Source organism: Mauremys reevesii, linkage group 1, assembly GCF_016161935.1.
Source record: "Mauremys reevesii isolate NIE-2019 linkage group 1, ASM1616193v1, whole genome shotgun sequence".
NCBI lineage: Eukaryota > Metazoa > Chordata > Testudines > Geoemydidae > Mauremys > Mauremys reevesii.
The window spans coordinates 229,338,108-229,365,853 of NC_052623.1; the positions used below are offsets into that span (position 1 = coordinate 229,338,108).

Below are 27,746 nucleotides of genomic sequence, written 5' to 3' on the forward strand. Positions count from 1 at the left end.
AGTAGTGGAGTTTAAACTGCTGACCACAGCGGTCAGGATGGAAATAGTGGGACACCTCCTGGAGACCAATTAAAGCGATAAAATCACGCATGGTGTCTACACTGGCACTTTGTCAACAAAATTTTGCACACAATGCCTTATGTTTCTCGTCGGGGTAGTTTTATTTTGTTGCCAAAATAGCATTTTTGGTGCCAAAAGTCACTTTGCAGTGTGTACGCATCCACTGTTTTGTCGTCAAAACTCTGTATTGTAGACAAGGCCCTAGTTCGTCTCCATGTTGTAGTAAATGTACACTAGGGAACAATCTTACTAACCTTTGGTCAAATCTAGTTTTAAATGTACCAAATGCTGGAGCTTCCACAACTTCCTTTTTTATAACAATGCAAAGTTATTTGTCTTCATTTAAAACTCTGCCCACAGGAGGAAATAGTTTGGTCTGTGTTCTCCAGATCCATGGCTGTCCACAAGAGCTGCACCAGTAGAGAATCTGTTTACTCCCACTGAGCACACAGATGTCAGGTAGGAAATTAGATGGGAAAAAATGGCAAGAAGCTCTAAAGCTCTAAAGAGGCACTTGAGAGCTCAGCTGTAACTCATGCTAACATGGCTGTTTGTCCCATCTAGTGACTAGACCACACATAGAAGTATATGAGTCCACCACTGTCTTTGAGCTAATGGACCTCATTCTTTAATTTGTGCAAAGGTCCTGGTATTCAGTCTCTGTGGACAATCCAACCAGAAACATCATTATATGATACAACAGTTAAGGTTAAGACTGCTAGTCTATTTCAGATCCTTATTTTTCCACTATACTGAAAAATTACCTACAAAAGTTATTCTTTCAGGCTATCAAATCTCTCATGGCCAAATGAGAATTATTCTGGAAAGTTTCAGCAAAATCCATTTTTGGAATTAATCAAACATTACTAATATATTTTCCCCCTTGTACAAAGAAAACAAAATCTGATCATTATTTCAATTGATATTACTGGGAAATGGGATGATTTTTAAATCTCCAAACTTGGAATATACCAAATCCACTATGGAGAATAGTTGGTGCTTCGCATGGCTTATAGCACATTTAAAATTAAGTTAGAAGAAAACATTTCCTTAAACTCTTTATTGCACAACAGCATGCACCAGCCTAAATAGCAGCAGAAGTGATCTTGTACAACTGTAGAATTGAACAGTCAAACTGGGCCAGTTTTAAGTGTTCAGTGTGTTATTATGCTGTTGCTCAATATGTATAATACACATACAATTGTGGAAAACAACTGCAGCTATTAGGGTCCCTGTTTCTATTGCCATATCGGAGAGGCAGGGAAGTGACGGAATCATAAAAGATGAACAAAATTAGGCTGCTTAAGGAACTCAGTGAGCCACTAATCTATGGTGCACTTGAGACCATCATTAAATCCAGAAATCATTTAATTAATATAGAAATTGTAACTACTGAATTTCCTAATTTCCATACAACAATCAGGGGAGATAGCCTCTTAGGAGAAGTTCATAGCTACAAACAATGTTCAAATGAGTGGAAGCTGAAGTCTAATAAACTAGTATTATCAGTAATCGTTGCTATGGAACACAAAAGCAAAGGTCAAAACTGTCCACAAGGACCACGTACCATTCAAATACAACATGAAATAAGGAGCAGTGAATGAGCACTTCATGCAGTCTTCATCTGTCTTAAAGCACCACAAAAAGCCCATCTGACAGAATGTACCTGTGTCCACAACCTACATACTATTGTAATAATTTTTGTACAAAGAATGCCTTGTGAGGTATCATTTGAAAACTCATAATTTGCTGGTCAATACTGTCCTGATAACATATATGTAGCAACCTTGTATGTGAAGTTATAAGATTCCACTCTATGGAGCTATTAATACATGTTCCAGACGGAGTTTGGCAAACAGGTCCGTCATTTCAACATTAAACAGTCATCAAATGGGAAGGGGAGACAAAGGAAGTTCAAACAGGTGAAGGAACATCCTTTCCCGTAGACTTTTTTGTCTCTTGGTACCCAGCTAGAAATGTTTTTCAAAAGGGGAACTGAAACTGTAAAAAGGAGGGGCAAAAACTCCAAGACTCTCTCTCCCTGTCCATCACATTCACAACACCTGAAGTGACAAAGGAAGCCTTCACTGAATTTTGGGAGAAGGGTCCCTGACATAGAGGGTTTGGTCCGTAAGACTGCTGAAAGCATATGGTGAGAAACTTTGCTTGAATCTGATATAGTTTGTTACGTTAGGCGCCAGGAGCAGTTTAACTTTATTTTCTTGTAATCATTTCTGACTTTTATATCTCATTACTTGCACTCACTTAAAATCTCTCTCTTTGCAGTTAATAAATGTGTTTAATTGTTTTGTCTAATCCAGTGTGTTTAAACTGAAGTGTCTGGGAAACTCCATTTGAGGTGGCAAGTTGTGTGTATATTATTTCTATTAAAGAAAAAGCAGACTTTATTAAACTTGAATTGTCGAGGAAAGCAATGGGCAGTACAGGACATACATTTCTGTGGTAAAATCTAAGAGTGTGTTGGGGGTCACCTTAAAGTACGACCAAGGCTGGCAAGAGCCAAGGTGTGGCTGCCTGGTTGTAGCACACCCACAGACATACCTGGGAATGACTTGCATGCTGGAGACTGTCTGTGAGCAGTACTCAGCAGCAAAGCATTGTAAAGGGCACCCCAGGTTAGACGGCAAGGGTGACACAGCTACTTATTAGTTTTGGTTGTATGTAGGTATGTCACAGCCCTGAAAAAACTGGTTGCTAGTGGAGTTAGCTCTTCAACCAAAGGTTAAATCAAATTGTACTGGAAACGTAGGTTATCTTCCTAAGGAGGTTCTTTCAGATAAAAATATACTTATTGGAGGTGCTCTTTGGGGCAAGTTGCAGTGATTCCAGTGTTCAATGGTTTGATGTATTCCTTACAGTACATATGGTGGTGCTTCTTAGCTTTACAACCTCTTCAATGCATGCTGCCTATGAAACTATCACATGAGGCTAAGAATTGCAATTACTGCCCAGTATCTCATCATCTTCCAGTCTTAGTTAAGATTATTAAAAAAGTCGCGATGACAATTTTCACAATATGTAGTTGCTTCTTGACCATTGTCAATCTGGGTGCCAGCCTTTCTATAAAACAAAGACTGTGTTGACTGCACTGGTAGATGGTATCCTTCTAGCAATGGATAAGGATCAGGTATGCATTATGATTTTGCTACATCTATCAGCTACCTGAGATACCATTGAGGGTGAGGTATTATTAAAGCTATATTAGAGCTACTCTTGTATGGCTTTGTTCCTTTCTTGCTGAGTGTTTTCAGACAGTGGTACTGGGCAACTGCTCCTCCTCGCTGAGAGCACACTCATATTGGGTACTGCAATGTCTATCTTTCTCTCCTCTTGTTAAACATGAGCATGGCGACCTTTAGGATATGTGGGCTGAAAGGTCCTCAGCATGCTCTTGACATCCAACTTTATGTCTTCATCTCATTCAACCCAGGCAAAGTGGTCAATTCCTAATTATTTGGTTGAGATTGAGGGTTTACTGGATGAGATTCAGTCTGGATAAAACTTTGATGGCAGGAAAAGAACCAGAATCCTCAATCCTAATTAGCGGTACGTGAACATTTTTGGACAAAATAGTTTACTAACTGAAAAATGCAGTTTCGTGTCAACCAAAGCTATTTGAAAATTCAGGTTGAATTTGGTAAACAGTTTCAGCTTGAAAAATAAAATTTCAATAAATTTTTAAAAAGTCAAAATATTTCCTTTTTACATTTTCTAAATGAAATGTTTTTGACTTTTAATTTCAAACTTTTTTTTAAAAATTTAGCTAATTTTTTTTGAAGTAAAAAAACAAAACAGAAACCAAACCAAACCACAGAAAAACATTATTTATGATTGAACAAAATGTTTTGTTCAACTCAGAATAAACTGTTACATTTAACCTGAACTTTTCTGGGGAGACGGAGGGTGCTTCATTTTGGCAAGAAAAAACAAAAAAAAATCCATTTAGGGTCAACCCAATTTTTTTTCATTCAGTAGCCAATTTGAAAAAATCAGTCATTCATTCAGCTCTAATCCCAACTGGCATCCCTCCTGCCATTGCAGTCTGTGATCTCTTTTGAGTATAGACTATTAATTCTGATGAACTGTGTAACGTATTTTGTGAGGTGGGCTAAATAAGCCAGAGTCATGATCACTTGTGACCCAAGGTAAAATTTGGACCTAGGACTCCAGAGAGAAATGACACTTTTTTAACCAAATGTACTACCTGGTCCATAAAATAAATAGACATTTCAGGGCTTGTCTAAGCTAGGGTGTGAATTCAAAGAGCAATAGCTATTCTGTGCTAACTCTATATCTGGATACTCTTGTCCTGCACCAGTACCTTTTGGTGGTTTAGATTAATCCACTTACACAGTGGATTATATAAATAAGGAGTAATTTCACTAAAGTTGGGGTAGCCATTAAAGTTAATAGAGTCACCCTGGTGTAAAACCAGTATGAGAGGAAAGTCAGACCCTATTATCTATATTGTATGAAATATTTCTTTTAGTAACTAACCTCAGCTTAAAGTAACCCACTCCATGGACAAAGCTTTGTGCTGCCCACACACCGTGCAACTCCATGGAGGTCAAAGAAGTTGCATGAGGTATAATGTGGCCACATTTATGATGCACTACACTCATTTCTCCTATAGACAGATGTGACAATTCTGAGGGTACCCAGGATTGAGAGTCACCTGCCTCCTTCAAGAGGGAGACTTGCTGGTGCTTAACTGAATGTCAGCTCCCTGACACCATCAGCCTGTGAGCCACCCAAACAAACTCCTCTGAGCTATTCCAGCCCTTACTTTGCCTTGGAGGTTAACAATAGGTGCATCCCTTTCCACTTTGAAGTATTCCCTGTAGTTCCAGCCTCTTATCTACAGAACACTCACAGAAATACCAGGTCTACTGTCCCCAAAGGAACAGTGTAAACCTGTATCCAGGGCCGGCTCTAGACCCCAGTGGGGCAAGCACCCGCGTGGGGCGGCCCTTTCCTGGGGGGGCGGCAGGCTGGGCCGGCGGACCTGCCGCAGGCATGACTGCGGAGGGGGCGCTCCTCCCGCAGGCATGACTGCGGCAGCTCCAGCGGAGCCGCCAGACCCGCAAACCGTCCAGAGGTCCAGCCGAGCCGCGCGACCAGCGGACCCTCCGCAGTCATGCCCGCGGGAGGTCCGCTGCTCCCGCGGCTCCGGGGCGCCTCCCGGGCATGACTGCTTGGGGTGGCCAAAAATGTAGAGCCGCCCCTGCCTGTATCAGAGGGGTAGCCGTGTTAGTCTGGATCTGTAAAAGCAGCAAAGAGTCCTGTGGCAGCTTATAGACTAACAGACATTTTGGAGGATGAGCTTTCGTGGGTGAATACCCACTTCGTCGGATGCATGTAGTGGACGAAGTGGGTATTCACCCATGATAGCTCATGCTCCAAAACGTCTGTTAGTCTATAAGGTGCCACAGGACTCTCTGCTGCTTTTAGTGTAAACCTGCTGTCCATTTACTTCCTAAGTGCAGGATAAAGGGGTGTCTCCTTGCCTTCTGCTTATATCTCCCAAATTCATTGTCTGTTCTCAGGGACAGTAACACTCACCTTCCCTCCCCATGACCCCATCCCCCACTCTGCAATGCTTGTTTTTCCTAAATCCTGCTTCTTCCCTGTACATTTTGAATCCTCCTTCGCAACTTCCTATATAAAGGGGTTTCCACTGTGTTGGATTACAATGCTTGATTTACATGTGATAGCTGAATAACCATCTTTTATCTGGCAGAAAAGCTGTTTGTCAACTCTGCCTTGATACAGACTTTAGGAACATATTTTCAGCATACTCCTTACATAGTATCTATACATTAATTTCACAACGCTAACAAAGACAAACATGAGCCTGGCTTTCATTTAGATTTATGTTCACAACACAAATGAGCATAGTTGATTTAAAGGCTTGTGTCTTTCTAATCTGCTAGAGAGTCTTTAAAAGTAATTGTTCAAAAGATGACAATTTACTTTCTAACATTATGTGGTTCCCCAGAAAAAGGGACAGTACTATATCCCCAGGGCTGATTTTATTGTTAAGAATATGTATTTTGTTTCAATCTCTAGTTCATTAGAAAAATGCATTAGTACATTTTTATATACTGTTAGACAAATATTTTGATTATTTTAAATTGTATTAAAATAAAAGTACTGAAAACAATCACCTTCAAAACAACATAGATATACGATTGTTAATTCTCTTACCCATACTGTTTTCGGCCTTTGTACAAGATGTACGCTTTAAAATTTCACGTACCTACAGAAAGAAAAAACAGTGATGCAACAAACATTTTATCTCTTAGGATTAAGTTAATTACAGTGCCAGCACAAGCCACAGAACTACACATAAAAATAAGGTGTTCTTCTGTAGTTCATTTGTAGCAATATTTAAATCAATCCTGTGTTTGATTCATGTATAAATATATTGTTCAGGACCACTGAATTTAAATTTTGAAATAAATAGAACATTTTACTAAAGCACTATAGAAAAACCTAAGAAAGTTACATCTATGAATAATATTTGAATCCTCTCTTTTAGTAATATATTTACTAAAAGCCTCTTCAGAAGGTACAACTCATAGATTAACAGACGTTTTGCAGCATGAGCTTTCATGGGTGAATGCCCACTTTGTCGGGATGCAAGAGTGGAAATATCCAGGGGCAGGTAAATATAAGCAACAAGAAGCAAGCTAGAGATAACGAAGTTAGATCAATCAGGGAGGATGAGGCCCTGTTCTAGCAGTTGAGGTGTGAAAACCAAGGGAGGAGAAACTGGTTCTGTAATTGGCAAGCCATTCACAGTCTTTGTTTAATCCTGAGCTGATGGTGTCAAATTTGCAGATGAACTGGAGCTCAGCAGTTTCTCTTAGAAGTCTGGTCCTAAAGTTTTTTTGCTGTAGGATGGCCACCTTAAGATCTGCTATTGTGTGGCCAGGGAGGTTGAAGTGTTCTCCTACAGGTTTTTGTATATTGCCATTCCTAATATCTGATTTGTGTCCATTTATCCTTTTCCTTAGAGACTGTCCAGTTTGGCCAATGTACATAGCAGAAGGGCATTGCTGGCATATGATGGCATATATTACATTGGTGGACGTGCAGGTGAATGAACCGGTGATGGTGTGGCTGATCTGGTTAGGTCCTGTGATGGTGTTGCTGGTGTAGATATGTGGGCAGAGTTGGCATCGAGGTTTGTTGCATGGATTGGTTCCTGAGCTAGAGTTACTATGGTGCGGTGTGCAGTTACTGGTGAGAATATGCTTCAGGTTGGCAGGTTGTCTGTGGGCGAGGACTGGCCTGCCACCAGTAACTGCACACCGCATCATAGTAACTCTAGCTCAGGAACCAATCCATGCAACAAACCTCGATGCCAACTCTGCCCACATATCTACACCAGCAACACCATCACAGGACCTAACCAGATCAGCCACACCATCACCTGTTCATTCACCTGCACATCCACCAATGTAATACATGCCATCATATGCCAGCAATGCCCTTCTGCTATGTACATCGGCCAAACTGGACAGTCTCTAAGCAAAAGGATAAATGGACACAAATTAGATATTAGGAATGGCAATATACAAAAACCTGTAGGAGAACACTTCAACCTCCCTGGCCACACAATAGCAGATCTTAAGGTGGCCATCCTCCTGGAGCAAAAAAACTTTAGGACCAGACTTCTAAGAGAAACTGCTGAGCTTCAGTTCATTTGCAAATTTGACACCATCAGTTTAGGATTAAACAAAGACTGTGAATGGCTTGCCAACTACAGAACCAGTTTCTCCTCCCTTGGTTTTCACACCTCAACTGCTAGAACAGGGCCTCATTCTCCCTGATTGATCTAACCTCGTTATCTCTAGCTTGCTTCTTGCTTGCTTATATTTACCTGCCCCTGGATATTTCCACTCTTGCATCCGAAGAAGTGGGCATTCACCCATGAAAGCTCATGCTGCAAAACGTCTGTTAGTCTATAAGGTGCCACAGGATTCTTTGCTGCTTTTACAGAACCAGACTAACACGGCTACCTCTCTGATACTTAACTCATAGATTATATCTCTTTGCTTGAAGAAAAAGTTGAAAATATCAGTCCAAAATCTCACATGGTATAAAGTAGAGTAGCTCCATTGACTTCAACAGACCTGTGCTAATTTACATCAGTTAAGTCCCACTACCTTCATTGAATCTGTGCCATTTACATCGGCTGAGAATCTGGCCTCCAGTCTTTCCTATGCTTTTAAATGTTGTCACAAGAACTGATATTTAGCTAAATTCTATTTGTCTTTACTCACAAAAGCAGTCAGTCACATTACTTTCAGCAAGACGCTCAAATAAATAATAAAATAAAATAAATAATACCTAGCTCTCTTATAGCGCTTTTCATTAGTAGGTCTTAAAGTGCTATACAAAAGCAGCTCAGTATCATTATCCTCATTTTTACAGAGCATGAAACTGAGTCACAGAGAGGGGAAGTGACTTGCCACAGGTCACCCACCAGGGGAGTGGCAGAACTAGGAACAAAAATAAGATAAGCAGGAGCTGTATCTATTTTTGTTCACTTTTCCATTACTTTTATCTTGGTATAGAATATGATTGATTGGCTGCACATTGTAATAATTTTGTTTATGTTATGAATCTAGAGAGCCTAGAAATACTATAGATAGGTCAGATCCTCAGCTGCTGTAAATCAGTGTAATGCCACTGAAGTTAATGGCACTATGGTGATTTATACCTTCTTAGGCTCTGGCCCTAAAACCCGTAGCCAAATCCTGCAAGGAATTAAGTGGAATTATTCCAGATTTACACCAGTTTAAGTGAGAGCAGAATCTGGTTCTTCTTTTCAGTAATTGACATATTTACCAATATCTAAATAAATACTTTAGGAAGCATGACAACATTAAAACATTATACATATGATGAAGACTGTACTCTTTTCCAAGCAATTATGAGACAGATGATTTGTTTACCAACTGTCTGGATCTGTCGCACCTGATTGCACTTTTCTGTTGCTATGAAACAATAAGCAAATACTGATGAAGTTAGCAAGGGGAACCAGGTGCATTCATTGTTGAAGCAGATACCATTGAGCACAGAAGATTCTATCAATACTGAGGCCACATGTGTTTACTTACTATTCGACTGCGGGTAGCATTGTCGAAAAATGTGTCTTTGTCTTTAATGTTGTACCTTAAAATGTTGAGAGACAAGATTAGTTACGTTTTCATGAATGTTACTAATGAATAGGATTATACAACAAGTTGGTTAAGAATCCATCTGAAACAATTACAACAAAACCTGTATTAAGTGACCATACAAGCAAAGGCTTGAGAAAAACCAGCTGCTTAAAGGAGAGAGAGGTGAAGCAGAACTGTATGTATTTCTGGATACTCTAAGGTGGTCTCTTAAGACAGAAGGTTTCTTGATCCTATTGAACTCTACAAAGATTTCAGTGTATTAAGAAGACTGTGGGTTACATAGGTTGAAAAGAGGAGTAGGAGTTAATGCAGAAGCATTATCCAAATGTAAAATACCTTTTGGTAAGGAAAGTTTTTATTGTTTACATAGACTGACATTCTACGTTTTTTTCCTTATAAAATAACCAGTGTTCTAACATTCCTTGACTCAATAAATGCTATCAGCTTTCAACTAGCCTTACTGCAGATGTTCATTATTCTTTTTCAGGATGACTAAGAATTCAATACGACATTTGCTTCCATACAATCAATCCGTAACAGTTATGTAATTATTATATTATTACATAAATAACTGCTAAACAAACCCAGGAATCCTCATCAATGAAATTAACTTTGCCAGTTCACTCCCTCTAGCTGACTTAACATGTATTCAGTTTTAATGAAAATTGTCAGAAAGGGCAACAAATGATGTGGTAGGTCATTATATTTATATGACTTTATTTGTCAGACATAAATGCAGGGAACCAGTTCTTAATGAGGTAATAAGAATGGTTAAACATCATATTAGGCCCAAACATATTATTGTGGGTGGAAGGGCAGGTGGCAAGAATTCCTTATTTGCATAGTATTGGCCAAATTTTAATTACTTTCATAAATCTAATCTAACCAGAAAGAAAAAAAAATGCTTTGTTTTAAGTTGTATCTTTTTATAAGCTAGACTGCATGGTTACATTCCCTACTCATAATTTATTTGGTACTTTCAGTTCAAGTTAAAAACACACCTATTTCATTGAATACAATCCCTTCTGTTACCCGCACTGTCATAAGTATCTTATCCAATGGAAGCAGTTATATCCAGTGAGTGAAATTCTGCATTGACTTATATCCTGTGCAAACCCACTAAAACCAACAAGCGGTATAAGTTAGATTCACATTCACTGAGACTACCTTACACCTTACTAATGTGCATGTGTAACACATTAGTGTAACTTACACACCAAGGAACTGAAAAAAGATGCCAGTTAAAGAGGGAGTTGGCCTATCTTGCATCCTCTTGTTAATTGCTTTTCTTGCTATGCCTCTCTTCTCATCTCTCCGCATGTAACTTACATCAACTCACCTTCCATTAAACTGACCCATAAGGCCAAATTCAGAGGTGATGTGACAGGGTGTGTAAGTTACACAATGATAAGTAAGGGTGAGTGAGAATTCCAGAGGCTCTGCTTCTTCATTCATTTACACCAGTATAACTCCATTAACTTTACTGGACTTATTCCTGATTTGCATTAAATTAAGAGGAAAATCATGTATGTCACTTGAAGGAAGTTGATAGTAAGACTAAAGGTACTGTAAGGTGAGGGGAGGCAGATGGCATAGGTTACCAAACTTATACTCCTACTGGACTTATTTGGACTCACTTTTGAATTTGACCCAAAGGGATAAATTCTGCTTAAAAGCAGTCAACTTTCATTTACCTCAATAGTAGCTGCACCTGCATATCTGAGAGCAGAGTTCAACTCAGATGTGGAGATGGACCTAAGCCACAAAGTTCATACCAAGAGCCAAAATACCTGATGTGTCAAGAGGTGCTTGGATGTTGATTCAGATACTTACTTAAGTACTAGGTTTTACAATGGAAGAAGCATACCGACAGAATTTTACAGTCTGCTTAAATGGCTTTTACATTTTAAAATACTCACAAATATATTTTCTCTCTGGAAAAGGGGTAAGACAAACTTTTCATCTTTGTGTTGTTTTGTTGTGGCACCTTGGGCTGCAGAGGCTTTGTAGCTTTGTGCCATATTTCATAGAGCTTCTGGAGAATTCCTCCTTCTTCTTTTATTTCATACATCTAAAGGAGTAAAAACCATGTACGTTATCAAATGACTTTCAAAATGTACATCTAAAAAAAAATACATAAGTGAGCTGGACTCTGGTCCCATTTAAAACATTTAAAAATGGAATTAAAGTCTGTGGAGTCTCTTAAGATATATGCCTACGTAAGAGAGATCAGACGCTGTCCCTTGTGCTTTAGGTTACATCAGCCATAGTTCTGGTCCAGTTCCCAAGCTTCAAATGTCATTATGTGAAGTAGTTCTCAAGCACCTCAGGAGGTGAGACAGTGGTCAGACAATAACCTCCTATTCAGCCATTCACCGGAAGAATAGCATAAACATACAAGCACAAATTCAGCAGTGACAATCAGTGGAATACATTACACAACAATTGAGCCCTAAACGGACACAAATGTATAGTGTGGATGCGGATATCCGCGGACATAAATCGGTATACGCGGAACCACAGGCCTCTTCTAGGAACCGCAGTGGCAAAAGAAGCAGAATGTGGGGCCGCTGCTCCCAGGAATCCAGCACCCCATTCCTCCAGCATGGCTGTACCAGCCCCGCTCAGGCAAGCACCAGGCTCACCAGCAGCTGTCCCTGGTCACGCTAGTGTGTGCAAGCAGCACACATGCTCCCAGACAGGAAACGCAGGCAGCTGCATGGAGGGGATGGGGGCAGGGCTGGGGGTCACCCCGGAGGACCTGCCAGCACAGGGTGCTGGCTCCTGGGAGCGGCGGCCCCGCATTCTGCTCCTTTCGCCACTGTGGTTCCTGGGAGATCCCTGTGGTTCTGCGGATACCGATTTAGATCTGTGGATACCTGCATACACGGATATAAATCTGTACCCATTGTGAAATGTATGTCGCAACATTATATGTACAAGTATGAGCATAAGCTGAAATCATGAATGAGGTGTGTTTACCAGGCAAGTCTGGGGACTGGGTAAACCTGTTTCTCAAAGACAAAGGACAAGCTGATGCCTCTAATCAGGTGTCATCAAAGTTGATGGGCAATCACCTACCAAGTGGTCATTCTTTGGCAAGGAACAGAGCAGGAACAAACAAACAACAGCATGGAACCAATTTCACCACCAGAGTTCTTGTTTCCATCCACACAGAGGGAGTGAACTTTAGGTAGGGGTAACCCTCAGGAAAATGCATTTCAAAAGGTCACTGTGCTGTCAAAGGGAAGGACAAAATCATCCCAAGGTACCTCTGTATATCCACCTCTTTGGGTACAGCTACACTATAGAGCAGGGGTGGCCAACCTGAGCCTGAGAAGGAGCCAGAATTTACCAATGTACATTACCAAAGAGCCACAGTAATATGTCAGCAGCTCCCAGTGCCTCCCACACACCAGCAGCCCCACCAATCAGTGCCTCCCCCATCCTTCCCAGCACCTCCCAACCACCTGTTTCCTGGCGTCCAGGAGGCTCTGGAGGAGAGGGTAGGATCGAGGGCATGGCAGGCTCAGGGGAGGAGGTGGGAAGGGGTGGAGTGGGGGCAGGGCCTGTGGCAGAGCCAGGGGTTGAGCAGTGAGCACCCCCCAGCACACTGGAAAGTTGGCACCTGTAGCTCCAGCCCCGGAGTCAGTGCCTATACAAGGAGCCACATATTAACTTCTGAGGAGCCTCATGTGGCTCCAGAGCCACAGGTTGGCCACCCCTGCTATAGAGTTTACAGCAGTGCAGCTGTGCCACTGAAAGCTCCCTAATGTAGTCACTCTAAGCCAACAGGAGAGAGAGAGAGAGCTCTCCCTTCGGCTTAACTACTCCAGCCCCTGCGAGCGAGCGGCAGTAGCTATGAAGGGAGAACTTCCCCCACCAACAACATAGCACTGTCTGCACTGGTGCTTATGTCAGTGTAACTTATGTTGCTCAGAGTGGTGGTTTATTCATGCCCCTGAGCAACAGAAGTTATGCCATCATAAACTGTAGAGTAGACATAGCCTCTGTCTTTCACCCAAGAAGACAAAAGAAACAGCCTTTGGATTTTGGGAGCTGATCCTGGCCTGAGAATTTGGTGAGGAATATTACTGGAAACATATGGTAAGTTTTCCAACTTGAACCAAGTCTACTTGGTTAAATTTTAGTACTAGGAAGCATATAATCTGCATTGCTCTTGTAATCATTTCTGACTTTAATGCCTTATATTTCTGCTCATTTAAAATGTCTCTCTTTGTAAGTAAATAAACTTGTTTGATTCTTTAAGTAAAACTAAACTAATGATGTGAATTGTTTGGGAACATACATTTTGAGGGGAAATCTGGGACTGGGAGTGTGTTGGGCTCCCCTGCAAGTGGTAACCAAAGTTGGTGGAAGCCAGAGTGTCATTGATGTGTGGCTGGCAGGCTGCAACTACACACAGACACTCAGGGTGTGACCTGCATGCTGATGGTGAGCGGCCCCAATGGGAGCTACAGCAGCAACGCATTGTGAGGCTGACGTAGACCCTCACTGGTCTCCTTTGCACCCCAGAATGTCATACTAACTGAATATTTGTTTCCTCTACTTTTAGGCATTGATCTTCATTGTCCCCTTTCACAACCAAGCCATTGATGTTTGGGACTGCACTATATAAAGAATGGGCATATTTAGATATGGAGTGACTGTGATATATGTGTATTCATGGAGGGAGAAACTGCTTGTGTGTATCTGTAACAGAGAGGAGGGCAATAACTTTGCATCGTGTGTGCATGTAGGCATGGGGCACAGGAGGGTAGTTTATAGTGCTTGGTCTTCAAAGACTGATACTTGAACATGATATTGACAGTTTTAGGCTTGGCAAGCCTGTCAATTCACCAGTCTAATAATGTTGATTGACTTTTCAATTGACCACCTATTTGAGCACAGTAAAATCCTGTCAAATATTCCAGCAAAAATGCCCTGGGGGAGATGGCAGCCTACCTTCTTGATTGCATCATGGTACCATTTTCGGTGGTGGGGGGGGTTGAATTTCATTTCATTGTGTTGCACTTTTTTTTGAGTTAAAGTAACTCCGTTAAGTAACTTACTTTTTGTAATTAGGCATAAGGCTCTATCCAAGGCTAAGCCTACTGGAAATCCTAAAGTCTTGCTTTTTTTGTTTTGTTTTCACTGTTCCAATGAATTAGTACCTTAAAATATTTATCCGTTTTTGACACTGTTTGATCAATAGTTGACTGATCAATTGACCAATTATTTTTGGACCAGTTAAATGCCCAAGCCTAGCCTGTCTCCCTGCAGGAATGCAGATACTAGACTATTAATTACTGGGGCTAGGTGAAATTTTTCAAATAGTTTATTTGTCAAAAAATGCGGTTTTGTTTAATTGGAAGCTATTCATGGACTTGACACAAATTCACCAAATATATTTTTTTTTTTTGGCAAAAAACATGTTTTAGGACTTAGGCACCATTCAAAAAATGGTCAGAGAAGGAGGTGGTGCCTGCCTTATATCATTTAGCCCAGGCTTAGTCTACACTTCATAGTTAGGTTGACATACGGCCACTTACATCAATTTAATTATGTTAGTGTATATACTACAGCCTTGCTCCCGCCCATGTAATTGCATTATTCCATTGACATTATAACTCCACCTCCATGAGAGGTGTCGGGCTTATGTCAGTGTAGTTAGGGTGACGCAGTGTCTTACATTGTCTGTTGGCTGTCATTCTTGTCATGCTGTCACCAGGGTGGGTGGGGGACTCCAGCTAGAGCCCGGTTGCCCCCCGCCAGGTTCTTTGATCCCAGCCAAGCTGTGCCTACCCCACTCCCCGCTCGGAGCCCAGCTGCCCCTCAGGTCTCCACTCTCAGCTCCCAGCCCAGCCGCTGCCCAGGCTCCCCAATCCAATCTGGGCTGTGCCTGCCCAGCTCGCTGCTCTCCAATAGGCTGCTGACCACAAGTTCCTGGCTCACCACTCCCCACGGGGAGCCCTGATACTGCCTGGAGGCTCCCAACTCCTCATTCCCCATCGCCTTCAATCTGGCTGCCCCCCTGGATCTCAGGTCCCTGCTCCCCTTCGCCAGGAGCCTGGGTGCCCCCACATCTCACAGTCCCCCTGCGGCTCCCCGCCACCAGCTCCCCACTCCCTGCCACAGCTAGGCTACCGATGGAAAGCTGCATGTGGAACTGAGAGCCCAGGCTCTCAGTGCCCCTAACACTGCTCCTCTTAAAATCAGTGGAAGTGCTCCTGGTGAGGATGCACACCACCGCCAGAAGGAGGGTAGTGTGGATATGAACTACCGCAGTAACTACTGCGGTGGTTGTAAGTTCACCTAACATAGGGCAACTTATGTTTCTAGTGTAGATATGCCTCAAGTGGTTAGGGCACTCACCTGGGATGTGGGAGACGGAGGTTCAATTCCCCATTCTGCCCAATGTGGAGAAGTGATTTGAATAGACGTTCGCTTCACGCCCCAGAAGCAGGGCAGGATTAATGCATAAACTAAGATACAGCTTAGGACCTCACAATATGAGGGGTCTCTAAAAAAGAAAACACTGACTCCATTTCAAATTTTATCAAAATCAGTTGATAAATAAAAGAGATATGGGAAAAAAAGATTCTCTCCAAATATAGTCATTTTTGTTCAGATATGACAAAAATATACACAGCTACACAAATACCCTTACCTTACCCTTACCCTTCACTAATTATTCATAATTGACAGGCGGGAGGCCAGGGCTGAGAAAAAATGATAATTGCACTTGTAAAATTAGTATTTCTACAAGTAAGTCTGCTATCAGTCTCCTAAGGCAGCCTTTTGTTGGCCAGCTGCTACTGGTGAAATTCTGACCATGCCTTCATAACTAACTTAAATAAATAAATAAATAATCTCATTGCCCATAAAATTGGGAAAAATGTGAGGTCAGAGACGGCAGTGTCGTGAAGCAATCCTACTTGTATTGGACTTGTCCTAGGAGTGACGTTATATATAGCGTTCCCCCTTAGCTGGTAATAGCCAATCTTTTGTTTACAATCCAGCACGCTCAGTCGTATAGTGCCTTCGCTCCTGTTTTTCATTTCCTTAACTGTTAGTGTGTTCTTTCTTCTTTTGATCTGTACATACGTACAATTGTGTATGTTATGGATTTATGGACTTGGGTTGAATGGATCTTGAGGAGGATAAATTTGTGTTGGCTGCCCTCCATGAGTTTTGGGAATCTTCACGGTAAATATCAGAGAGTGCTGATGAAAGGATAAATAGAGGGTTCTGAGAGAAGTGAAGGAAGATATACATATATATATATATATATAAATATTCTGAGTACTGGGTGAGTAAGTTATTTCAAACTATGTGCATATATGATTTATAGGCTATTAAATATTCATTATACTTGCTTGAATATAGGCTAGTTTTTCTCCACTTTCTCTATGCCTGTCTAGAGATTACCAGTCTTTTTTCTGGTAAATTCTTTTTCTCTTTCGCGTGTATAGCTTGTTGTCACTCTGTGTGTCCGAGGTGTTTACTCGAGATTAATTAGTGGTCCTGGGGGAGACAGAGAGTAGAGCAGTGAATGCGAAGAGAGATGTCTGCCTAGAAAAAAAGACTGGGATTTTCTGCTCAGCAGATTTGGAGCACGGAAGATAATATTTTATTATAGGTAGTATGTTATGTAAAAATTCTTATATAGACTTATAAATCATGTATCATATCCATAATAAATTGTATTTTTATAGTATGGCAAAAGAAAAATCCCAACAATTCATTGTTTTGTAGCAAAAATTAAATTGGAATAAACATTTGTAAATATATATTTATACATAGTCTGGATAAACTTTGTATTTCCCTTACAAAATTAATCAAATGATTTTTCATTTATTCATATGAAAAGAAGGATAATTTTCCTTATTCATCGTGTGAAAAAAAATTATATATCTTCTCTTGTTTTCCTGTGAGAAGATAGAAAGACAAGCACTAACTTTCTCAGAATATCCTGGTAAAATAACACAGGTTTTTGGCATAGATAGATAGATAGATAAAAATATTATTGTTTTTTGTATAGAGATCTAAATCTTAATATTTATAATATAAAACAATTTTTTTTCCATTTTGGGGGGGCAATTTTTTTTTTTTTTAGTCTAATGGCAACAAACTGCTCAGGAGAAAGGTCATTCTCTCAATTGAAATATATCAAGAATGAACTGCGGGCAACAATGCTGCAAGAAAAGCTATCTGCCCTAAGCATTCCATGGCTTATAATTTGAGGACATCATCAATGACTTTGCTCTCCAAAAATTTTGAAAGAAAATGTTTTAAATTTCAGTGTAAAAATTAAAGTGATGTGCAAACAGACATACTGCAGGCAGTACTGCTTCCATTAAGTAAGCTGGCCTGTGTAACTGTAACTGCTTTTGTGTTGCTGTAGATAAAAGTTTTCATATCTACTAATTAAGAAATCAGACGAAAATATGTTAATTCGAAACTATTTTATAATGCAAACAGGCATATTGCAAGATGTGTTTTAGTTAGATTATTATTCTATTTTTACAACTTCTCCTTTGTATATATGCAAATAAAAAGCTTTCGTGTTTATATATTCAACATCCTTTCTGTGAAAATAATAAATTCATTTTTTTGATGCTATGGGGCCTCTTACACTGTAGATAGTTTAGGGCCACAGAATGTCACAATCCGGCCCTGCCCAGAAGAGTACATCAATCCCAGAGCTCTGGGACATTCTGGGTTGAGTCTCTCTCAGTCTCTCTAGCTGAAGTTGTTCCACTTTGTATAAATAATTAAATAGTCACTGGACCAGGGACTTGGGCTCGGATCTCTTGCATCCTAAATGAGTGCCCTGACCACCAGGCTCCAGAGTCATTCTCACACTCATGCTTTCTGGCCCACTGACTATGAATAATCATGCGTAGTGGCACTTTACAGTCACACATAAGATTATAAGGAAGGCAGCAGTGGTATCAGCACCAGTCATTTAATTAATATAGCCCTTAAAAATGCCTGAAAACAAACTATTTTGCATCAAACAACATGTTTTGTTTGAACCAAAACAGACCTCTTTGATTCTTAAAAGTGTTACAATTTTCCAATTCAGTTTGACCTGAACCCCCATTTATTTATTTTCAGAACTGCCAGTTAACCCCAAAACCCCACATTTATTTGCCCAGATCTGCTGATTGCTATTATTTATTCATATTGTGGTAGCACCTACAGACCCCAATTATAGTCCAGAATGTCACTGTATTTCCAACAATCCACACAACAAAAAAGGAGTTCCTGTCACAAGGAGCTTATAATTTTTACACGATTTCCTTTACCTAATGAGTCATAGAGTTTAAGGCCAGAATGGACCACCAAATCATCTAGTCTGACCTCCTGTATCTCACAGGCCATCAGCACCACCCAGCATCCACACACTGCACGCAACAACCGACACTAGCCCAAAGTAATTATAGCCCACAGGAGACTGGACTACTGAGTGACACAGAGAGTGGGAAGAACCTAGTACACCAGTGCCTGAGGCCTTGCAATGGAAAATGTTTGAGAAATATCCAGACAATCCTGGCAAATGACCTGCACCCACACACTGCAGAGCAAGGGGGAAAAACAAAAACAAAAAAAAACCCTAAGGTCACTGCCAATCTGACCTGGGGGGAAATTCATTCTCAGCCTCACAAATGGTAATCAGTTAGAGCCTGAGTTTGTGAGCAAGACCCAGCCAGCCCAGCATCTGAGAGAGAGAATGCTCGGTGACACCTCAGAGCCCTTGCCCACTTCACCCAATGTCTCATCTCCGGCAATACCTGACACTTCAGAAAAAGGAGATTTTAAAATAAAATAATAATAATAAATAATAATAATAATAAATTGGGGGAAATGGGGCTCCATTTCTGACCCCTGCAAGTAGCTGGGGGAACAGAATTGAGCCCCAAGGCTGCTAAGCTTGCCCCCTACCATCATAAGCAACCCCATCATACAACTGTAAAACTGACAAACCCCGGTCATCAGCAGGTGGGTTCAAATCTAGAACCACTGAAGCTTAGTGCATGAGCTAAAAGCCACCTGGCTCTGAATCAAGGCTTCAGCAGACTTATTAATCTCTAGTTGAGCTGGGTGCTACTAGAGGGGGACAGAACCTCACACCAAGCAGGCATGGGTTACACATTCACACTCATACATTTGTCCAGCTCTCTCCTAACACTAAGTGTGTTGTTTGCCTCCACAACTCCTATTGGGAACCTGTTCCAGAGCATCATCCTTCTCATGGTTAGAAACCCTCTAATTTCTGGCCTGAATTTGTTAAATGCTCAGTTTATACCCATTCTTATACACTCCCTGGTATTTACACTCATTATGTATTTATTAGGGTGACCAGATGTCCCGATTTTATAGGGACAGTCCTGATATTTGGAGCTTTTTCTTATATAGGCTCCTATACAAGAAAGAATCCTGATTCCCACCCCCATCCTGATTTTTCACACTTGCTATCTGGTCACCCTAGTATTTATAGACAGCAATCATATCCCCTCTCAGACTTCACTTCGCTTGACTAAACAAGCCAAGGTCTTCCAGTCTCCTCTCATAAAATATACCCCCTATTCCCTTGATCATCCTAATAGTTCTTCTCTGGACCTGTTCCAGTTTGAATTCCTCTTTCCTGAATATGGGTGACCAGAACTGTACACTGTACTCCAAATGACTGTGGTTTTATCAGTGCCTGGTGCAATGGCATTAATACTTCTCTAGCTCTACTGGAAAGGCCTCGACTGATACATCCTAGATCACATCTGCCTTTTTCACAGCCACATCACATTGGTGGTTTATAGTCAAGCAGTGATCAACCCACACACCAAGGTCTCTCTCCTCTGCCACTTCCAACTGATGTGCTACCAGATTACAGAAGAAATTATTATTATTAGACCCTAAGTACATGATTTTGGTGATCTAATTGCCAGATCAAGACCATTCTTCCTGCACAAAAAGAGTAAACTACTTACCAGGTATCAATTTAGTGCAAGAAGAATGACACACATACTCTCCTTTAGAGCTGAGGCTGCCATGTCTGTGACTGGGTGTCAAGTGCTAGGACACTTGCTAAGAATGCATAGTTGCTTTTGCTGACTCACTCTGATGTCATGTGCTAAGAACCTGCACAGAGACATGGTGTTATTTCTGCTGACTCACCAGACCAGGTCCAGTTAATGCCACCTCAGGCTTATAAAAAGGATTTGAGTATTTCTTTGAAATAGAGGAAAATAGGGGTAGGAACAGAAAGACTGCGCTGGGAGAAAACCTAGGGAAAAAAGCCAAGCTCAGGAGGAAGCTTAGGCTGTGGGGAAGGAGGGTGAGGGTATGTTTTGTTGTTGTTGTTAAAGTTAACATTCAAGTTAAGTCCCAGGAGGAAGTTGAGCTTTGGACACAATATTCAGTGAGCGTGTCTGTGTTGTGCAGGAAAAGATTCTGATCATTCACAGGCCCCCAGTGGGCAAGTAAAGATCTACCTGGGTCAAACACATAACTGGATGAATGGTGAACAATAATTTCACTATCAGCAAGAAATTTTGGGCAAGGCCTGTTGATTTCACATTGTTGTCCTTATTTGCAGCTTGGCATGCTTCTGGTACTTTTACAAGTGTGTGTATCTGCAGCCCCATATTGGGCACGCAGACACGCCATGAGGAGTAAGGTTTACAGCTGGGTTTTGCGGCTGCCTTGTTTTGCTTGAGCTGGCATGGTATGCTGTGAACGCTGTGGAACCAGCTCTGCCAACTGGGCTGTCCCTAGACAGGTGCGGGGCCCGGGACAAATCAGCCCCTGCTGGCTTTGGAGCCCTGCTCTGCCTTGGCGGCTGGGACGGCGGGACAGATCTGGCCTGGTACTTGACTGCCTGCTGCTGTGGGGCAGCAGCCGAGATCCGGGCGCAGGGCTGGCAGCCAGGAGCCTGGGGGTGAGGCCCGCACACCTAGTTCCTGTGCCTATGTCTTCTGGGACTGACCATGTTGAACAATCTCACCAGCCTGCGGGGGCCCCCAAAGCACAGGGCCAGAGCAGTTGCCCTAATTCGCCCTACCCAAGAGACAGCACAGCTCTGTCTGTCAACATTGGTTGCCAAGTGCTGGTAGGTGGATCTGCCACAGGTTATATTCATTTATCTGGGCTGACAACATGGTGAGGAATACAGTGGTAAACTTGCTGCTGTGAATTAAATGGACCTCTTTCAGCTGAGGCATAGGCCCCTGAGTATGGTTCTATTTACATCCAGCTTGGTTATGCCTCAGATGCAAAGCATTGAGCTGAATACTCAATACTGTTAGCTGAGACTCCTTCCCAAGATTTTAAAAAATATCTAATGATTTTGAGTGCTGAACCTGAGGCTTCTTAAAGAAGCCTGATTTTTAAAAAGTGCTGATCACCTGACATCTGAAAATCAGGCCTTTTTAAAATGTCTAAAGCTGGGCACCTAAAAGTTATAGTCACAATTCTTTAAGCTGAGAAAGAGCTAATATATTAAATATAACCTTTTTTTTTTGCATTCTTTCCACTCTATTAAAAAACAGTTACACAGTGTGCATCTATAAATGCTTTACAGATCAAAATGTGGTCTATTCACATTCAGCTGTTTTTCCATTAAAAACAAATGTTTTGTCAGATGCAGAGGCATGCTCAAAGAGAAAATGTTGTGGAATAAGTGGTTTATACTGGGAGATGTTTTAAGGCTGAACATTCAAAAGCTTGTTTCTTTTCCCCCCAGATCACTATGGCACCATTAGGGTTGGTCAAAAGATTTGTCAACTTTTTTTAAATGGAAAATTTAATTTTTGACTAGTGAAAAATTTCACAGAAAGTATCTGATTTCCTAAAATAAAAATCTACTTTTTGTCCAAAACCCTCAAAAATATTTAGCTGTTTTTGTTGAGAAATGTTCAGTTTGGGGTTCCTAAACCAAATATGTTGGGGTTTCAGTTTTTTTGAAAGTCTTTTCCCCACAAATATTTTCCAACCAGCTGTAATTACACTCTCACAAAAATATAATTTCCTAGTCTGTGCATTTTCTTTAACTGGAGATGTCCTGTCTAGGTAACAGAGGGGGCTGTAAAATCATTTTGTCAACAATATGTAGACACCTTCTCACACAAACTTTCATGTTCCATATCATTTACAGAGGCTCATGAAACATAACACTCTTCGTTTTGAAATAGTATGGGGTACCTTTTTAGGAATGCTGAGAACCAACATCCCTGTTTGTGAACACATTTTAATCCTGCATAATTTTGGCCCATTTTTTGCACTCACAGAATGCTTTGTGGGTGCAAATGGGAATACTTCTCATAAGTTATGGATTTATGCCTGTTGTCCAATTGCCCTTTTGATCATCTGGTCCTATAGGGACAAGTATAGAAATTAGTTATACCACATTATTTGCTCTAGTAAATAACATTTGCATTTAGTTTTAAAATGTACCCATAGATCTGAATGATTCACTGAATCCTGTTACTCGGAACAAGAGGACTTCCCCTTTAGAATTATAATATCAACATACGATATTCTCTCTGTAATTATGTCTATGGATAATTTTGTACTAGTAGCAATATATTATACTTCTGGCTATGAATAAATATCAAGAGTCAGATTCACATTTACACTGTTCTGGTAATGCACAGGTGATGTAAAGTGGGCGTAAGGTTAACTACATTAAGCATTAGGTCAGGGGTCGGCAACCTTTCAGAAGTGCTGTGCCGAGTCTTCATTTATTCACTCTAATTTAAGGTTTCGCATGCCAGTCATACATTTAGAAGGTCTCTTTCTATAAGTCTATAATATATAACCAAACTATTGTTGCATATAAAGTAAATAAGGTTTTTAAAAATGTTTAAGAAGCTTCCTTTAAAATTAAATTAAAATGCAGAGCCCCCCGGACTGGTGGCCAGGACCCGGGCAGTGTGAGTGCTGCAGAAAATCAGCTCGCGTGCCGCCTTTGGCACATGTGCCATAGGTTGCCTACCCCTGCATTAGGTATTATTGAGCCATAGTCTAGTCTCATCACTAGGCTTGAATGCAATCAGTTTAGCATGTGCTGAAGGACAATTGCTTTGTCTTGACTAAAGTTTAGAAAGTCCAGACTGAGCTAGGTATCTTCATCTAACAGGATACTTTTAAATCCTTCTCTAGACTAGGACTTTTGGACAGATTTTCAAAGGTCTTTAGGCACAAAATGCCTTTGAAAATCTGAGAGACGAGATGGGTGAGGTAATATCTTTTACTAAACCAACTTCTTTTGATGAAAGAGCTAACCAATCTGTTCTACCTTGTATTTAGCTGTGACACTCAGATTACTTTTCCCAGACCTGAAGAAGAGCTCTGTGTAAGCTTGAAAGCTTGTCTCTCTCAGAAACAGAAGTTGGTCCAATAAAAGATATTATCTCACCCACCTTGTCTCTCTAATGTCCTAGAACCAACATGGCTACAACACAAGTTTGAAAATCCCTTTTTGTCTTTGACTGACAACCCGTCAGTGCAGAGATTTTCTCTTTTTTGTATTTGCACAGAACCCAGCACAATGAGGCCCTATTGAGGCCTTTTAGAATGGACATAATATAAATAATTCCTAGTAATAATTATAATAATTAATAAACAAACTGCACGATAGTAGTTCTGGGGCCTGACAAAGCCTCTTGAAAAAACAGCTTGAACAGAGATAGAAGTATTTACCACAAATGAAAGAAGATTGTTCCTGCTTAATATAGCCTGTAATACTTATGTATGGGATTTTTCAAAGGCACCTCAGGGAATTTGGTATCCCCTTCCCATCAAAATTAAAGGAAAATCCCCCTTTAAGTCCAATTGCGAATATTAAATGATACTAAAATAATTCATAGAATGAACTAAAAAGCCAGATCTCCTACTTACACTGGTTTGACACTTTTGAAACACCACTGGCCTCAGTGAAGTTACTCCTGATTTATATTGGTGTAAGAGGAGAATCAAGCCCATAATGTTTTTCTCTGCATAATACAGCTAGTTCCTAGAAGTGGGACAATTCTTACCTTTTTAGTGGGCATTTTTATTTTAAGAAATTCTGCTTCTCGACTAAGCACATTCCAAGGTGCGTGTATCCGCACAAAGCTCAATCCATGGCTTTTATTCTGAAACAGAAAAAAAGCAAAAATTATATCTTTCAGTAAGGAAAGTACAGCTGCAAGATTTCAAAGTGTCAAAAACCTCTTGTACATCACACAAAGCAGAAGCAGCTAATTACAATATAAAATTACTATTACTGTACAGCTGCTATCACATTACTGGAGGGGTGTAAATGAAAGCATAACGCACTGTCCCACCAGAAGTATCTTTTATTTTCTTTACACAACAGCACTGCACCATTTCTTAACTTATGGTATTGCTAATCATACAAGTGGTGTATTTACAGTAAGTTTCAACTAACATTTATGACTGTAGGACAGCTCTGTAGTCATGAAGCTATAGTGAAAGTTAGGAAGAACCCTAAGAAAGAGTCATAACTTTTAAAAATAGTACCAGAACATAATTTCTGGATTAACTCTTCTCCCACTGAAGTCAGTGATAAAACTCCCTCCAATGGGAGCAGAGATCAGCCAGTGCTGAACTATTTTGAAAATACTACCCTTAGCATTTGATAAGCACTCAAGCAGCAGGTGGTTGGTTGTAACCTTTCTCCACTTCCTCTTCCTTCCTACAGATGATGTAGTTGCAAGAGGAAATAGGTGTAAACTCTTACCCATTAGACATCACCTATTGGATAAACTGTAATCTGAATCATTTGTACTCATAAACAACATCTTATAACAATGAAGGTTCAACATAAATATGAGAGCTGGTCAGAAAAATGAGTTTTTCTTCATGTGAGACAAGGTGGATGAGGTAATATCTTTTATGGGATCACCGTCTGTTGAAAGAAACCAGCTTTCGAGCTAAAGAGAGTTCTTCAGTTATAGGAAAGATACTCAGAGTGTCACAGTTAAATACAAGGTGGAACAAATTGTTTCTTTAACATAAGTAGCTGACACATAGTCTAAGTGACCATTTAAGGTGAAATGTTCCTTTAAAACATCTGTAGTTATAGGACAAAATTGGGGTGGAGGAGGGGTTAGTGGGTTACAGATTGTTGTAATAAGCCATAAATCCAGTGTCTTTATTAAGACCATAATTTTTAGTGTCTAGCAAAGTTACAGATTTAAGCTCCCAGGTTTGTCTTTTGAATGTGTTGTGCAGGTTTCCTTTGAGGACAGGAACTGAGAGGTCAGATATGGAGTGATTAGTCTTGTGGAAAGTTTTCGCTCATGGGTGATATGGAGTTCTTGTCTTTCATTATTTTTCTGTGAGTGTTCATTCGAGAGTGTAGTGATTGTCTGGTTTTACGCACATAATTGTTATTGGGGCATTTAGTGCACTGGATGAGTTACATCACATGTTGTGATAGGCGTGTGTAAGACACCTAGATCTTGAAGGTGTGTGGTTGATAGGTTTTGTGTGGAAATTTTTACTTTTTGTTGAAAAACCAAAAGGTTTTCAGTCAAAAAACAAATCCTTTTTAGTTTTTTTTTTGGGGGGGGGGCTTCAATGAAAATTCAAAAATGTCTGTGAAAAGCAGAGAGTTTTCACAAAAAAAGTTCACTGAGTCAAAAAACTCAATTTTCCCTTGAAAAACAATTTCAACAGAAAATTTTTGGCCAGCTTTATTAAATATTTCTTCATAGAATCATAGAGTCATAGAATATCAGGGATCTCAGGAGGTCATCTAGTCCAACCCCCTGCTCAAAGCAGGACCAATCCCCAATCATCCCATCCAGGGCTTTGTCAAGCCTGACCTTAAAAACCTCTAAGGAAGGAAATTCCACCACTGCCCTAGGTAACCCATTCCAGTGCTTCACCACCCTTCTAGTGAAAAAGTTTTTCCTAATATCCAACCTAAACCTCCCCCACTTCAACTTGAGACCATTACTCCTTGTTCTGTCATCTGGTACCACTGAGAACAGTTTAGATCAGAGGTGGGCACACTAAGGCCTGCGGGCCACACCAGCCTGCGGGACCGTCCTGCCCAGCCCCCGATCTCCTGGCCCAGGAGGTTAGCCCCCGGATCCTCCCCTGCTGTCCCCTCTCCCCCACCACCTCAGCTCACCCTGCCGCCGATGCAATACTCTGGGTAGTGGGGCTGTGAGCTCCTGGGACAGCACAGCTGCAGAACTGGGGCATGAGCTGGAGCTCTGTGCTACGTGGGGGTGGCAACGGCGTGGCCCGGCTTAAGCCGGGCGGCGCAGCTGTAGTGCCACCAGCCACTGGTGCTCCAGGCAGCATGGTAAAGGGGCAGGGCACAGGAGGGGTTGGATAGAAGGCATGGGAGTTCGGGGTGGTGGTCAGGGGCTGGGGGTGTGGATAGGGGTCAGGGTGGTCGAGGGAGGAACAGGGGGTTGAATGGGTCAGCAGGGGGCAGTCAGAGGACAGGGGAAAGGGGTGGTTGGATGGGGTAGAGGTCACAGGGAGGACTGTCAGGAATGAGAGGAGGGGTTGGATGGGGTGGTCAGGAGACAGGGAGCAAGGGTGTGTGGATGGGGCAGAGGTCCCAGAGGGGCCATCAGAGAGCAGAGAGGGTTGGATGGGGAAGGAGTCGTGGGCTGGGGGCAGATAGGAGGTGGGGGCTGGGCCAAAAACCTCTCCCCCAACCGACCCACCATACAATTTATGAAACCCAATTCGGCCCTCAGGCCAAAAAGTTTGCCCACCCTGGTCTAGATCCATCCTCTTTGGAATTCCCTTTCAGGTAGTTGAAAGCAGTTATTAAATCCCTCCTCATTCTTCTCTTCTGCAGACTAAACAATCCCAGTACCCTCAGCCTCTCCTCATAAGTCATGTGCTCCTTAATCATTTCTGTTCCCCTCCACTGGACTCTTTCCAATTTTTCCACATCCTTCTTGTAGTGTGGGGCCCCAAACTGGACACAGTACTCCAGATTAGGCCTCACCAATGTCAAATAGAGGGGAATGATCACATCCCTCAATCTGCTGGCAATGCCCCTACTTATACAGCACAAAATGCCATTAGCCTTCTTGGCAACAAGGGAACAGCTTCTTGTCCAGTGTAACCCCTAGGTCCTTTTCTGCAGAACTGCTGCCTAGCCATTCGGTCCCTAGTCTGTAGCAATGCATGGGATTCTTCCGTCCTAAGTGCAGGACTCTGCATTTGTCCTTGTTGAACCTCATCAGATTTATTTTGGCTCAATTCTCTAATTTGTCTAGGGCCCTCTGTATCCTATCCCTACCCTCCAGCATATCTACCACTCCTCCCAGTTTAGTGTCATCTGAAAACTTGCTGAGGGTGCAATCCACACCATCCTCCAGATCATTAATGAAGATACTGAACAAAACTGGCCTGAGGACCGATCCTTGGTGCACCCCGCTTCACATTGGCTGTCAACTAGACATGGAGTCATTGATCACTACCCGG

At 41.4% G+C, this 27,746-nt stretch overlaps 1 protein-coding gene across 1 annotated transcript in view; it reads right to left on the bottom strand.

The window, feature by feature from the left end:
- The window catches only part of ANO2 (anoctamin 2), a 329,541-nt gene that overhangs the window by 235,556 nt on the left and 66,239 nt on the right, over positions 1 to 27,746 (bottom strand). The window contains exons 4-7 of the mRNA XM_039539558.1: positions 24,317 to 24,415; positions 11,195 to 11,346; positions 9,213 to 9,267; positions 6,289 to 6,340 (exon numbers count right to left, since the gene is read on the bottom strand). Of these exons, the coding sequence (XP_039395492.1) occupies positions 6,289 to 6,340; positions 9,213 to 9,267; positions 11,195 to 11,346; positions 24,317 to 24,415 (358 nt within the window). The remainder of the gene's footprint in view (positions 1 to 6,288; positions 6,341 to 9,212; positions 9,268 to 11,194; positions 11,347 to 24,316; positions 24,416 to 27,746) is intronic.